Consider the following 12904-nt stretch of genomic DNA (forward strand, 5'->3'; position numbering starts at 1 on the left):
CTGGTGAAGTACACTCACTAAAGGGTCTGTGGATAATTCCATTGAGGGAAGCTGCCAATCCATGACAACAGCTGCTCTCCTCAACACCTCAGTTTAAGAGGAACTCACCTCTGTTGTCATACCAGGAAGAGAGAGTAAGTCTGAAACTAGAGAGGACTCAAGTCCACTAGCCTCACCCAGTTCTGTCAGCTAATTTCCCTCCAAAGGAGGTTGGCACAGTACTGCCCAAAGGGTTTTGACACCTTATATCCTCTTCTTCAAAACTGTGTCCCCCGCAGGAAAAACAGCAATAGGTTCTATAGGAACAAAAGGAGAGTTGATTAAATCGGTAGGCTCCATCAGTGCCATATCCGACACTATCTGGTGCCATTGGAGAGGGTGCTAGGTGCAGCATCGATATGCACAGCTGACGTCAATGTACACAGCTATACAGATTCTGATGTTGCAGGTGGGAATCCAGAAGGACTGTGCACCGACTCCGGTATGGATCCGATAATGGACCCAGAAGGCCTGACACCGAGGGTGAAACTACCGGGACTGATTAAATTACAACACCTACCTCCGTAGTGCTAGAAAGCGCACCAGGAGGAGACTGAGGCCCAAAGACTTCATGCAGGGAACTGTAATAGTCCCACATTTGGGCCATGATTGCCCTTTGCTCCAGGAAAAACAAGGAGGAGTGGGCTGAACTCCTGTGAAGACTCTGCAACAGAAGGCTGGGAGATAGCGTTGGAGATGCCTGACTTACTCGTAGGTTTTTACCGTTTCTGTTTCAGAGTCTCCTTTGATGGCGATGAGCCCTTACGTGAACGACTCCTCGATCAGTTCCTGGACTTTGATGGGGACCAACGATGCTGCAAGGCTTCTGATAGTCGATTTGCAAGAATTTTCATACCGCACTCTCTCGGCTGAAGGCGACGAGAGGACCAACAATCCTCAGAGTCATGGTGTTCTCCGAGGGACCACATACAAATAGTATGAGGATCTGTGACCAACATATGTCTTCCACAAGATCCACAGGGCTTAAACCCCTAAGCCATCACAAAAAATGCACATTGTTTCCTCAACAAAATGTTGAGATGGGCTGGAAAACGGCCCCCTATCCACTCTGGATCCAAGCTGCAAGTGCCGAAAATAAGGAAGTGATGTTGGCGCGTCGGAGAGGGCGTTATAGAGACTCCGTCGATGTCAAATCCGGTGGACAACATCGATACAGAGACGCGCAAAAGTACTATGGGAAAAAGTTTCCAGAACCAGTCTGGCACCGGGGGAGGGTTCTAAAGTAATTATCAGGTATAACAGTTTAAATGCTATTTGATTCTAAAAGGATATAACTTGTCTGAAAGTGTGGATTTATGCAATGTCCCCTTAGTAACTGAGATCAGATGTTATATACTGGCACTAATGATTATGCTAAATGAGCCCATGCCAACCTTTAAAAAGTTGTTACATGAAGAGCTAAAACATTCATATGTAAAAAAAAACATAACCAGATATCGGTTTATCATCATATTTCCTTCTCTTAGGGTCTTCTACTTGGAGCACTTTACACAAGATTATTTATTTTTTAACTATTTATTCTAGTGCAACCATTGCTTTTGTAGTGTGCACCATAAAATAAATTAATTAGTATTTATTCCTGTCAGATTTGTCTCCCAGGCATAAATAGAACTGAACTAAGAACTTAACTGGCCTTAGTTCTCCAGCGAACCACCAGCATATTCATCTAGGCAAAGGTGGCCATTTCGGGCAGCTGTGGCCAAATCACTTAGTATGATGTTGTAATAGTTTCAGAACAGGGCAATAGTAAGCCCAGCATCAATTTGCCCAGTGAAGGTGCTTCAGAGGGAATTTCTGTGTCAACAAGTCACTATGCTGGTGCTACTGCAAGCTGTGTTAAAAAAGGTTCATCTTGTTTTAATTGTGTATGTCTGTTTCTCACAGAGACATATGTGTCCAGGGAAGAGTAACTCTGACAAACTGCAGCTCGAATGGGGGAGCGCAATTTCAACCCTTATCCTTCTTTTGAAGGGTCAAGAGAATCTCCCCGCACTTTCAAGGAAAACCAGAGTATGCATGTGAAAAACGTATAGGGCACTAATCCCAAGTACCACATGCAGCGGCATTTAGGTTTTCACCCTGACATCTGCCTCTTGCACTTGGTGCACCCATTAAAGGCATTTCACATTTACGGCTGCATGTAATCTTGGTGATTACTGTGATTCCCCGCTTCTGTGATACACCAACGAATTTACAATTATGGCATGTACAGGTAGTACCCATCTTACACATACAAGTCACTATTACTAGGGATGTCTTTGTGCCTCCAATGACAAGGGCGCTCTTGCCCTGACAGATGCCGTGTATTTAAAAAACACAATTGAAGATCATAGTTCTAGATGAAGAATCTGAAAGAAGACATATCCAGGCGGTGCGCTAAGTAAATGGTCCTGCTGTGATGCTCATGACTGCAGTTGCGTACTCTGTGAAAAAAGTTAATTAAGTGGAACAATAAATAGGAGCTGACAGTCAAAAGGACAATCCTAAAATCTAAATCTGTTATCATCCCGCACTGCGACCATTAGGCTTGAAAGCACTCGAGGATGAGTATGTGTTTTAAAAGAACTGCATACAAACATTACGATAATGACGTGCATTGCACACATTAGCCATTTTTTATAGTGTTCTAATGCTGTAGCTTTTCTAGGATATACTTCTACGCTTTGTTCCTGGTTACCTCACGGACCAGGAGTCTGAGTAGTCAAGTAGTATTCAAATAACCAGTGATCAATCAAGGACCAGCATTTCTACCTGCATGAAAGATGCTATTATACAGCCAACTTCAGCTTTGGGAAAAAAGTGGTGCATGCAGACTTTCTTGTGCGTTCTATCATTGCAATATCACCCAGGGTATCAATGACTCATGAATATGTATGAAACTTGAACAGTTTAAATCCAGTGAGGAACCGAACACTGAAGATTGCAAAATTGTTGTGGTTGATAAATGCAACAACTCATATATAATATGTCTCTCATGGATACACAAAATTCACATCAAAGATCCCACTACATGAATGTTGGGTGGTAGCAGAAGCAGTATCCAGCATGCTTAGTAAACCTTCTCCAGCATTTAATAAAATGGTAAATTAAGGTATAAATGTTCTTTATTTTCAAGAACGTGGCAATCAATATGATCATAGTGTCCAGTCACATTTGCATTTGTCAGGGCCCTTTTCACCGAGGTTGAAAAACAGAAAGGCTACTGAGAAACCGATAATTAAAACTCAAGGAAGAAGTTTGAATTTACAGTTTTTACTTCAAAAAAGGGAAATACATACATGAGGGGAGAATGGGTAGAGAACAACAATTATCTGAAACCATGATTTCTAGTTTTACCTACAATCACTGTTTCTCTTTGCTGCGGCAGTATTTTCTCCTGCTGGCATATGCTTGCTTACAACATTAATCAGATTTTATGGTTAAGGAAACATTTGAAAAGTTTAGGCCCAAATGGAAATAGCAATTTATCATGTACAGTGTTGGTTTGGAGTACAGAGCATCGCTTTTTAATAACATAACGCAACAGCAGGAAAGAGAGAGAAGTTAACAATACTAACACTAGAATAATCAAATTTTTATGTTATACATGTACAGCAACTAACTGCTTTACAAAAAAGCAAAATAATACAATATATTGTCACATGTATTTACAGTGTAGTAAATATACTTTTCTGTCAAATTTTACACAAAACTATTTACAGGTGAATGTACTGCATTAAAAAATGGTGTGACCAACACTGAAAGTGACTTTCTGTGGTAAAGTCTGTTGCATAACATTGAGTAGGACATGCTTCATTACATCTGGAGGAAAGAAAAACAAAAAAACTCAAAACAGATTAGCCCTAAAACCTACAAACCAATTAGGAATAGAGCACTGACACTTTTTCGAAATGCTCAGTCCACAATACTTATTGACCACTTCCCGTTCACTGAAAAGAATAGCATGCACATCAGAGCTGAACCAGTGCTATAATCAACAGGTAGATAATGCACAATTAAAATACTACTTAATTACTTTCGAATAAGGGAAAAATACAAACACAAACAATAAAATGTCAGTCTTCTTTACAGTACTCAATTGGAAAAACGCAAAAAGGACAACATGCTCTGATGGTCATAAACAAAAAGTACATTTGTTCCTAGGAAGCCATTTATTAGTCAATACAGTGGTATAACTTTAAGAAGTTGGGTTACTCTCTACTAGCTAGTTTAATGGAGCACTGTGAACTGATATTTCATGGACCTCATTACAATGCTAACTGTGTTTGTTGCAATGGTCTTTGTTCCATGAAATGGATGGTCATCTAATGTTGTAGGATCTTTAATTCAAATACGTTGAACAAATTCAGTGGAACAATAAAATTATGACAGAACGTGAAAAAAACAACTAACAAAATAAATAGTAATGATATAATTTAGGTGCCCTTGATGTGTTTAATGGTTTCTGATTTTTTAAACTTCATAATATTATTTTACCTAAACTAAATGCTACTACTTTCAGTAAACAGCTCCTTTTGCTTTACATTACGTATGACATTTCCCTTTTAGTTTTCACAGACTAAATAAGTTAGCTGGAAGTGTGGAACCAAGTGCTGATTTGTATCAGAGATAAATCAAATGGGTAAGTCTTTTGAAATGGTAAAAATCAATATGTAAAAGAGCTATACAGTACTTCATATTTTATTCAAGGTTCAATTTGTTAAATCCAAGATGGTCAAAAAGTTTAAAAAAAAATAACCATGACTATTTATACTACAACACATTTTTATCATACAGTCCAACTTTGTTTTGAGGCATGCTTGGAAAGTAGTAAAACATGGCTCACCACACTTCTCACCTATTTTACAATTTATTATGTATGACTCTTAAGTGAGTGAGGCAATATGTGAAGTGCAGTAACATTTTGCTTCATAAACATTGAAAACCAGTTGATCAGGATTACAAAAACTGTTTTCTCTGTCATTTTAAAAATCTTCCTCATGTTAAAAATATTTTGGAAACAAGCTGGGAAGAAAAATGACAATGTGGAAACACATTTTGCTGCAAGTTTTCTTTTATTTCCAATCATAGGTACCTCAAAGAAAGGTGCTCTTCAAGCTTACCACTTGGCACTGGCCACTTCTCTTTGTGAAAACTGACTTCTAGTTGCTTTAGGCCTTCGCAGAGTTTTATAGTGAGAAATATAGTTGCTTTTATTTCAATTTCTTATTTGCCAATAGTAATCATTATAAAAATGTTTGATTAGTTGCACAACTCTATTTTCTTCCGGCTTGATAACTATGCAACAATAGCCAGCTAATACTAAGCTTTTATCATGTTTTGGCAACTATTTGCATATTAGGTTTCGGTTCTTTTTTTTCAGGACTGTAAACAAATGGAAAAAATATGCTATATTTAATCAATAAAATAAAGGCATTTTATATTTACATAAACATGTTATTCCATTAACTATGTTTGAGTAAAAGTATATTATGTGCTATAGTCTTGATATCTGATCATCTAAGTACCATTGTCTACAGTTTTAGCTGTGGAGTTTGTTTTCAAGAAATACAAATGTACACAACATGTATATTAAAGGAAGAATGAGGGAGTAACATAAGGAAAATATGACAGTGGTCGACATAAAATCATGAGTGAGTCTTGAAACTACCTCCCATTAAGTTTGTCAGGATTAATCTGATATGATTTTCATTTTGTTCAGGCTATACATGTTGTCATTTATAAGACCCAATAAAATGTGAACTTCTGAGATAAATTAATTCTCATCAGCTTTGAGGAATAATATTTTTCACTTAAATAGAGATTTGAAGTTATTACATCTGTTTCCATTTTATATTTGGTAAAATTCAAAATGACAACTGTGCCCTTGCACTTGGAATCTTCTTACTTTAGCCAAAAAAATCCAATATGGCATGTTTTAATAAAAAAAATCCACTTGTGGAAATTACAACAACACCTAATAATTATGATCTAACGTAGAGCATCAGAATATTACGCATGCTGTAAATGATTCAAAATCATTCTTAATATAGCAGCAAATTAGCACAGCCCTGCCTGGTTCATATAAGTACTGTGTGTCAAATTTAATTATTTTAATAGTCATTAATAAAATAACTTTTTTAAATTAAACAACTGAAACTGACATGACTAGAATAGCCGGCTCTCCAAACAGCACAAAATATTTGTGTTTAAATTGATCGCAACAGAAGAATTCATCAATGTCACTTACGCTGTACCGTTTAAGAAGTTAACAAAGTGCTTACACATATTTTTTCAGATTTATTCACAACAAATCTGTGCCAAATACTATGCCCTGCTGGAACTACAACATACAATTACCTTTTTGGAATCCTGTCTAAAATGGAAGTAGTATTCAGAAAGTAATAGGCTAGTGGAGACATTTACAAAAATACATCTCTTCCACCTATAAAGCAAAACATTAATGAGGCAGGTCTCATGTTGTGTACATTTAAGCTGCCAAGACTGTCTGCAAAAAAACAGCAATAACTAAACTTCCTTTCTTTGTGAGAAACAAAACTTCATTTGTTTCCACATAACATCCAAGTATGTTGTGGAGCTGCAGGGACTACAAAAATAAAAAGCCTCACAATTCATCGCCATCATAGTAAATAAATTTCTAACAAACAACTTAACAATTTGCTATGAACTTACAGGTAACATGACGTAAAAGATATGCACATTGGTTGAAACAAGTACCAGCTCACTTTAAGTTCATTTGTGGGATCCTGCTACTTTTGCTGAATTCTTTTAGTTTGTAGGTAAAAAAAAAGTCCACAGCTAAAAATCTAAAAGGGATTTCTTTAACATTATGAATAAGTCATTTGTTTCCGCTATAAAATTATTAACTTGAAAAGTTTGCGAACAGGATTTAGCATTAATACTTTCCTTAAAAAAATAATAAGGCAAATAAACAAAGTAGAACTACCAATGAAAAATGGCTTTCAAACTGGACAGTTTCTACATTGTTAAAGAGTTCAGTGCTTTCTTCAGATACAAAGCTACAAATTCCTTCATTCTTGAAATTCATTGATCTACAAACTGTTTTCTACACTGGATTGGAAACAGTGGCTTAAAATAACACAAACAAAGAAAAGGCATTAAATTCAGGCAATGCTTCAAAGAATTGTTCTTCTGGCAACATGGCTGACTGTATGAGAACAATAAAAAACAAAGTGCAGCATCATGACTGGCTGAGATCACTGGTAATATGCTCTCATATGAGTCAATTTACCAAACATTTTTACTCGCCTCTTTTTCCCACCCCCAAAAATGTTCACACAATCTTTTTAATGCTGTGACGTTTGAAACTGCCGGCGCTTCGCTGCTTTTGTACTTGGCTTGCAGATCCATGACGTGTTCGCCCGCTGGTGGTGTGTCCAGAAGTAGGGGAGAGTTCCAAGTTCTCTTTGTCAATTCCTGAAGTTGGGAAAAGAAAAGGTGTACCCAAAGTTAAATTAATCTTTCAAATATTTATGAATATAACTATTGATACATTGTGTGTAGAGGGGTTCTCTGTAAACACATTTCTAGAGCTTCAGTAACTCAAGTAATAGTGCTTTAGGTTTATTTAGAGTTCAACACTAGAGATGCAAGCCAAATGGTTGACATGTATCTTCTCTTGGAACCAAATCAGACCATTATGTAGTCTGGCATGAGATTCAGAAAAGACCAAGAATGGTTAACGTTCTATTCCTATGTAATATTACTTGTATCTTGTCTGTAATGACATTCCTTCTATGAGAGAAAAGAGCTTGGTTGACTAGCAACAAAAAATAAAAATAAATAGGAAATGGCACATTACAAGTTCCAGTTGTATATCAGTCATTAGGTAGAAATATCAACCAGATAGCCAGTGAAAATGTTAATAGCACAATTTGACCATGAAATGAGTAATACAGGAAAAAATAATACTGTGTGATCTCTGAATCCAATAATAACATTAATGGCTTCCACAAAAAATATAATTCCTGTAACTAAAATGGGCTAGTTCTACTTGTGAAATAATCAGAAAGTCACACATCTACAATATATTTAAAGGAAAAAAGTAGCTTGTATTTGATGACATTCTGTTAAAAATGCTTAAGACAAAGACCATGAAAACCATTTATATAATTGTTTTAACATGACTGTGGGGTGAGGATTTGTGCCTAGCAACATGTAGCTCAAAAATGGTTAAGAGAACTTGTGAACACAAAAGAGTGTGCTGCAAACCTAGAACCGAGGGAAACTAGTCTATATATAGCAGGTAGGATAAGAACAATTAACAGTCTACAAACATTGTATGAAGGGGAGAACATTAACAATGTAACATATGCTCAAAGTGGCTTTTTGATTCAATAAAAATGGCAGGTGAAACGTTTTGTCTGAATAATGCCATGTTATTCAAGTTCCTTCATTTTCTGCACTGGTGTTACCTGGAACTTGTGACAAAAAATGTATTTTAGGCACAAGAGATATTCAATGGACTAAAACAATCTATAAACCATAATTTTGGATGCAGAAAAAAGTTGCTTAATTTCAGTAATGCTCTTTCTAGTGGATACTGTAACTACAGATTATTTACATGAGAATCTCTAGGTGACAGACTGGATCTGGAAAATCTTGCAATAGCACCTACATACCAGTAGGTGGTGCTGCCGGCTTCAGTCACAATTCCGTCCCAGCACCCTCGATGTACCCGGCAGTCAAGATGATACACAGCTGTGTATAGGTACTGCTGCTGCACGCTGACATCAGTCTGTCTATCTATTCCAGTGTCTCAGATGTGGAACAAATATAGCTGAAAACATTAAAGCCCCACTAACTGCGTGCAAAACTAAGCTGGAACCTGTTAAACTCCTAACATTCCACTATACAGAAAGAGGAGGCAATGAGGAATCTGTGGTTAGACAGTGACTCCACCACAAAGAGCGTGACCAAACATAAGTAAGCTATTCTTCTGATGGATAGTTGTAACCACAGATTCCTCACCTTGTGAATCAGTACTTTAAAAAAAACACAAATAAATAAATAAATAAAATAAAAAAGGAGGTGGGCCTAATGAGTAGGCTCTCACTGTAGGTCTCGCAGGACCAAACAGATAAAATGGCCTAACCTGGGAACATGCATATCAATACAGTAGTGCTGGTGAAAGTATGGACAAATGCAAAAGTGGCTGACTGATAAATGTCTAGAACAGGAACACCCCAAGTTTGGGCTAAATGCACTTTTTTCCACTGGTGGAATGACCCTAAGGCCTTCAGAAGGATCCTTTTTTTCCAATGGAATAACAGTGTGATCCAAAGGACAATCCATGAGAATAAGGTCTGCTTTTGAACAGGTTATCCTTTCTTCTCACCAGCAAATCCCACAAATACGTGATCATTAACATTGTGCTAGTTAATCCTATTAACACAGAAGTTAAATATATGCTAAGGGTCCAACCTAAGTACATACAGAGGAAAAACGGACAAAGCCTGAAGCTAACTGAAGCTGACTGACTTGACCTACTGAATTAACTGTAATAATAGGAGGGAAAGTTTTCCAGGTTAGTATTTGCGGAGCACAACTGTGAAGATGCTCAAAGGGATTACACATTAAAAAGGTTAACACCAAATTAAGGTCCCACTGCGACATAATACAAGAAGCAGAAGGAAACATGGGAAAGCCCTTTTAAGTAAAGCATCACAATTGCCGATTTGAGTAACAAGGGCTGATCAGGCAAACAAAGAAAATCTGACAAGGCTGATAAATAAACTTTAACAGTGCTCACAGCAAAGTCTTTCTGAGTTAAAGACAAAAACAAACAAAAGATCTTCAAATAATTTGCCTGTGCCACATATATCTATGCCATGCCAAGGGTGGGGATGTGTCAACAAGATTTTCCTGACACCAGGCAAAATAATCAAGCAGAAAAGCTTGAAAATACTGACTGTAAGCATCCAGAATGACATCCACTACTTTTGAAGGAAGGTCCAAACTTCTCAGATGGCTCTGCTCCATCTCCATGCATGAAGGTAGCACACTGCCACACTCCCAAACACAAATTCGAAGTAGATGGACAAACGCCCAGAGTCAGAAATTTGCACGATCTGCCAACTGAGCCCGATCAGGGGATAAGAAGTCCCAACAATGGAAGAATGCATTTCTAGAGGTTCTAGAGGCAGTTAACACCAGAGTGCAGTCCGGCGCCTGGAGGGATTCACAAGGTCAGGAATCTGTGGTTGGGAGTATTGATCAGAAAAAACATTATCTACCACAGAGTGAGAAAACAAATGCAAACTCTTGTATATGCATGAATTAAGACAATTACATCTCTTATAATATTTGTGACTATGTAGATAGGCAGTGTGCAATACACTTTATTTTCAGTGAGTGTCATGATGTCCCTCCAATCCTTTAACAAAAGTATTAAACAGAATTTTACTCCCCGTCCATCTTCCTATATTGTTTACGTCATGTGCAATAGTTTTAAAGAACAAGTTGCTTACTTTCGGTAACAAATTACTTGGTATGGATCTATTCTAGTTGCAGATTCCTTACCATAGAATTTTCCCTAAACATCAGACTGGATCCGGAGATTTTTCTTCCAGCAGTACCCTTGCGCACCGTAAGGTGGCGTCAGTCGACTGTGTCCGTCTTTGGCGCCATGGTCACCGTGGTGATGTTGTGGTCATATATAGGTGCCACCCCAGTGCGCTGACGTCCGTTTCTTTTCATAACTTTCTCAGCTCTGCGAAGTGATTTCTAGGGACAGGGCCATTAAGAATGCAGAGCCATGAAGCACACAGACTGGTGCGCCAGAACTAGGGACATGAAAAGGAAGTACCTGTCCCTAGAAATCACTTCGCAGAGCGGGAAGTATGGGCGGATTGGTAAGGAATCTGCAACTAGATTTTGTCTCTACCAGATAATTTGTTACCAAAGGTAAGTAACTTGTTCATCTGCTAGAGACTTCTAGTTGCAGATTCCTTACCTTAGAAGGAATACCATCCCCGGAGGCGGGTCTGCGAACCCAGATCATACTAAGAAGTCCTGCAGGACTGAACAGCCAAAGTAGCCATCTCTGGGGGCCTGACTGTCCAGCCAGCAGTGTTTAGTGAACATGTACAGAGATGCACAGGTTGCTGCCTGGCAGATGTTCAGGACTGGAACTCCATGTGCTATTGCAGTGGTTGCAGCAGCTGCTCTGGTAGAGTGAGCATGCAAACCGTCAGGGGGTTGCTTCTTAGCCAAAGCGTAGCATATTTTGATGCAGAGAACAACCCATCTAGAGATGGTCCTTTTCTGCACCGCCCGTTCTTTCTTTCTTTGCACCAACATCACCAACAAAAGAGTTGATCGCCCACCCAGAAGTATTTGGTACGATTAAGGTAGAACGCCAACGTTCTTTTTGGTAGAGTCTCTCCTCTTCACAAGAAGGATGTGGGGGTGCGTAAAAAGTAGGCAAGGTGATGGATTGGCCCACATGGAAGGGAGTGACCACACTGGGTAGGAAAGAGGCCGTAGTACGAAGCACCACTTTGTCAGGATGGTCAGAGATGAATGGTGGCTTTGAAGAAAGAGCTTGCAGCTCACTCACTTGCTGTGCAGAGGTGATGGCTACAAGGAAGGCTGTTTTTAAAGTGAGAAGCCAAAGAGGACAATTATGAAGAGGCTCAAAAGGAGCGCACATGAGGAAAGTGAGTACCAGGTTCAAAACCTACTGGGACATTATGAACTGGGTAGGTGTAAACACATGTGTAAGACCTTTGAGGAATCTCCCAAAACTGGGAGATTTAAACTAGGAGGGTTGATCAGGTAGTCTGAGGGAAGCAGAGATGGTAGACATATAACCCTTAAGGGTGCCCAAAGCAGAGCAGAGCCAAAGCAGGGCAAGAGAGAGTGTACAAACAAAAGAACCTCAGACAGAGTTGCAGAAAGGGGAACAACAAACTTGTTGGTACACCATACCACAAATCTATTCCAACAACAGGCGTATACCATTTTGCTGTAGGGACGCCGGGCTGCTAAGATACCATTATAGACTTCGGGCAGAAGGTTGAAAGCAGTCAACTGCCGCCTCTCAATCTCCACACAAGAAGGCAAAGACTGGACAGGTTCAGGTGGAGAACCGTCCCCTGCTGCTGCAACAGAAGATCCTATTGAAAAGGCAGCCTGAGTGGAAGATCGATGGGCATGCTCAGAAGGTCGGGATACCATACTTTTCGTGCCCAGTGCGGAGCCACAAGAATTACTTGGGCCCGGTTGCTCTTGATCTTCTTGAGAACTATGGGCAGAAGTGGCAATGGCAGAAAGGCCTATAGGAGGCCTGAGTTCCACTTGAGATGAAAAGCATCACAGAGCGAGTGTCGCCTTGGAAATTAAAACGTGCAAAACAGCTGACATTGTGCATTCTCTGCAGAGACGAACGGATATAACCAAGGCTCTCCCCATTGCTGTAAGAGACCTCCGCCACCTACGGATGGAGACGCCATTCGTGAACGACCATGCATTGACGGATGAGTTTGTCTGCTCTGGCGTTCAGACAGCCCGCCAGATGCTGAACCACCAGGAATACACCCCAAAGTTCCAGTCATGTCCAGGGACACAGGGCCTTTTGACAAAGGGTCCACGACTCCAACCTGTCCTGCCTATTACAGTACCACATGGAGGCGGTGTTGTCTGTGAACACCTGCACCACCTTCCCTTTGAGAGAGGGAAGGAATGCTTTCAATGTAACTCTGATCGCCCTGAGCCCAGAAGGTTTATGTGGAGTCCAAACTCCACCAGAGGCCAGATTCCTTTGATCTCCGCCTCCCCCAATGTGATCACCCCATCCCAGGAGTGATTCATCTGTCACTAC

The 12904-nt window shown here is 39.4% G+C and overlaps 1 protein-coding gene across 8 annotated transcripts in view; it reads right to left on the reverse strand.

Moving 5' to 3' along the window:
- Positions 1-3296: 3296 nt before the first annotated feature.
- The window catches only part of NF1 (neurofibromin 1), a 1379374-nt gene continuing 1369766 nt past the window's right edge, over positions 3297-12904 (reverse strand). For all 8 annotated transcript variants that reach the window (XM_069226659.1, XM_069226655.1, XM_069226657.1 and 5 more), the window contains one exon: positions 3297-7497. In XM_069226659.1, the coding sequence (XP_069082760.1) occupies positions 7355-7497 (143 nt within the window). In that variant the 3' untranslated portion in view covers positions 3297-7354. The remainder of the gene's footprint in view (positions 7498-12904) is intronic.

The sequence above is a fragment of the Pleurodeles waltl genome, chromosome 3_2 (genome assembly GCF_031143425.1).
Source record: "Pleurodeles waltl isolate 20211129_DDA chromosome 3_2, aPleWal1.hap1.20221129, whole genome shotgun sequence".
Classification (NCBI taxonomy): domain Eukaryota; kingdom Metazoa; phylum Chordata; class Amphibia; order Caudata; family Salamandridae; genus Pleurodeles; species Pleurodeles waltl.